This window comes from Penaeus vannamei, chromosome 17 (assembly GCF_042767895.1).
Source record: "Penaeus vannamei isolate JL-2024 chromosome 17, ASM4276789v1, whole genome shotgun sequence".
NCBI classification, from domain to species: Eukaryota; Metazoa; Arthropoda; class Malacostraca; order Decapoda; family Penaeidae; genus Penaeus; species Penaeus vannamei.
In genome coordinates this window covers 30,119,615-30,122,114 of record NC_091565.1, presented here as the reverse complement: position 1 = coordinate 30,122,114, position 2,500 = coordinate 30,119,615, and the positions used below count along the sequence as shown (strand labels likewise).

At 34.2% G+C, this 2,500-nt stretch overlaps 1 protein-coding gene across 1 annotated transcript in view; it reads left to right on the top strand.

Annotated features, from left to right (window-relative positions):
- Window positions 1-2,500, top strand: part of LOC113801999 (myosin heavy chain, muscle) — a 16,325-nt gene that overhangs the window by 8,964 nt on the left and 4,861 nt on the right. The window contains exons 16-17 of the mRNA XM_070132189.1: window positions 1-369; window positions 2,330-2,500. The exon at window positions 1-369 is cut by the window's left edge and continues 105 nt beyond it; the exon at window positions 2,330-2,500 is cut by the window's right edge and continues 716 nt beyond it. Of these exons, the coding sequence (XP_069988290.1) occupies window positions 1-369; window positions 2,330-2,500 (540 nt within the window). The remainder of the gene's footprint in view (window positions 370-2,329) is intronic.

The window sequence follows — 2,500 nt, the reverse complement described above, 5'->3', positions numbered from 1 at the left end:
CGCAAGTTCTACTCCAAGATGCAGAAGCAGCGCACTGCCCTCATTGTTGTGCAGCGCAACCTAAGGAAATTCAAGATCATGCGCGCTTGGCTCTGGTATGAACTGTGGATCAAGCTCAAACCCAGGCTCTGCGCCACACGTGCTGAGGACGAGATCGTAAGATTGGAAGAACTTGCTGAAAAAGCTGAGGCTGATTTCGAAAAGGAGGTTAAGGTCCGCGAAGAACTCGAGATCAAGAATGCGGCTCTTCTCGAGGAAAGAGCTGAGCTCATGAATGCTCTCGATTCTTCCAAGGGTGGCATGTCTGAATACCTGGATAAACAGGCAAAGCTGCAGGCACAGAAGGCAGAAGTTGAAGCACAACTTAATGTAAGTATTTTGTTATATATTGTTATTACTTTATTAACTGTATACAAGTTGGTAGATATTATAATTCTTATGTAAGCAAACGGGCAAGGAATATATTTATTAATAAATACGGTTACTAGTTTTCTGTACAAAATGTGGGCTATAACAAGTAAATAACTATCTTGTAGTTTCATTTGAGTTTTTGAATTGAGCTATCATGGTAGTACCCATAATAACCTCTCTTAGCCTTAATTACAGCAGCAACATATCTCGTCATGCCGTTAATCTAGGGAAATGCCTTGTCTCATATTGCAGGATTTTTATGACATACTATCTTTAATCACTCTAACAGCTTAGCTTTGTCAATACATTCTAGTAGCCTTATCTCGTTACATATCGTTCCATTAACACTTGTTTCCAGTAGTCTGATACCAAGATAACTCAAGTGCAACACCTTTTGCTTTTTGGATTGTTGGTCTATCATGCATTAATGTGCAGGTATTGTAAGGAAACCATGCACAAAGTTAGGAGAAAAGACACCTGCCTATGATATAGTATCCCATGCCAGATATCACTGACCAAACGATCCCCTTGGTCGTGAATTTCACTTGTACATGCTAGCAGTCTTGGTGATCTTTCTTTCTCTGAGACTTTCTTTCTCTTGACAAATTTTCGTTTCTCCATTAATATTTTACCTTGGATTTATCAGGAAAAAACGAATGAAAATAAATATATACCAACAGAACATTAAAATTTAAATAATATCCTCTTTTATTCAGATTTTAGATTTTTTTCATACATTTTGAAATCTTAGTGATCCTTGTGAGACCTGGCTCAAGTCAGTCTCTTGTTCTTGGTCTCAGTCAGTCTTGTCACTCTAGTTGACTTACAGGCACGATATCCCATTTTGTCATACTTTTAGTTTGACAGAAGAGGACTCGCAATCAACATTATAGCTCTTCTATTCATTTGCCAGTTCCTTCGAGGACTTTTAACGATGTTTTATCCATACTCACAAGGACTCTGGCCTGGATGGGAAAGGGAAACAGATTTCTTCTGCACCTTCTTCGTTTTCGTTCATATGTCTCTAAATTTTCGAATTTCCTTTTCACTTTTGCTATAGAAACTTGAAAAAACATCAATTTCATGGGAATTTCCCGTTGGCTTAGAGATTCATGGACATAAATTCGAACTATAGAAAAGGCTACTCTAGTATGTTCTCTTGATTTTGCTTTTTTAGCATAAGCGATAGATGTGCACTCCGAAGGTAGCCGGTGTATTTGGGAATAATATGTGAAGGATAAGTTGGAAACGGTAGTCTGAGAAACACGGAAAAATAGTAAGATGTCATTAATATATATGTGTGTGTGTGTGTGTATACGTAAATATGTGTGTATATATGCATAAATGTGTATGTATATGTATGTATATATGCATAAATGTGTATGTATATGTATATGTACACACACACACACACACACACACACACACACACACACACACACACACACACACACATATATATATATATATATATATATATATATATATATATATATATATATGTATATATATATATATATGTATATATATATATATATATATATATATATATATATATATATATATACACATGTATATACATATATATACATATATATATATATATATATATATATATATATATATATATATATATACATATATATATATATATATATATATATATATATATATTAATCTTTTTTTTTTATTGATTCATTTGTGTGCGTTCCTAATGCAGGCTAGAAAATCTGTAAGATATTTAGCGACTTATACTATACATAAGTTGTAAACATTTTTTTATATTAAATATGCTGTATATAGAGAGTACAGAATTTACTTTATATGCAACCAGAAAATATTTGATTGACTATACTTTCATGTTATGCACCGTATACAAATGAGATGAGTGATAATCTATGTTTGCCTTAACTCACAGGAAGTCTTAGGACGCCTTCGCAAGGAAGAAGAGGCTCGTGGTCAAATTGCCAATGGCAAAAAGAAGTGCGAACAAGAGGTTGAAAGTCTTAAGAAGGACCTTGAGGACCTTGAGCTTCTGGTTCAAAAAGGTGAGCAAGACAAAGTCACCAAGGACGAACAGATCCATAAT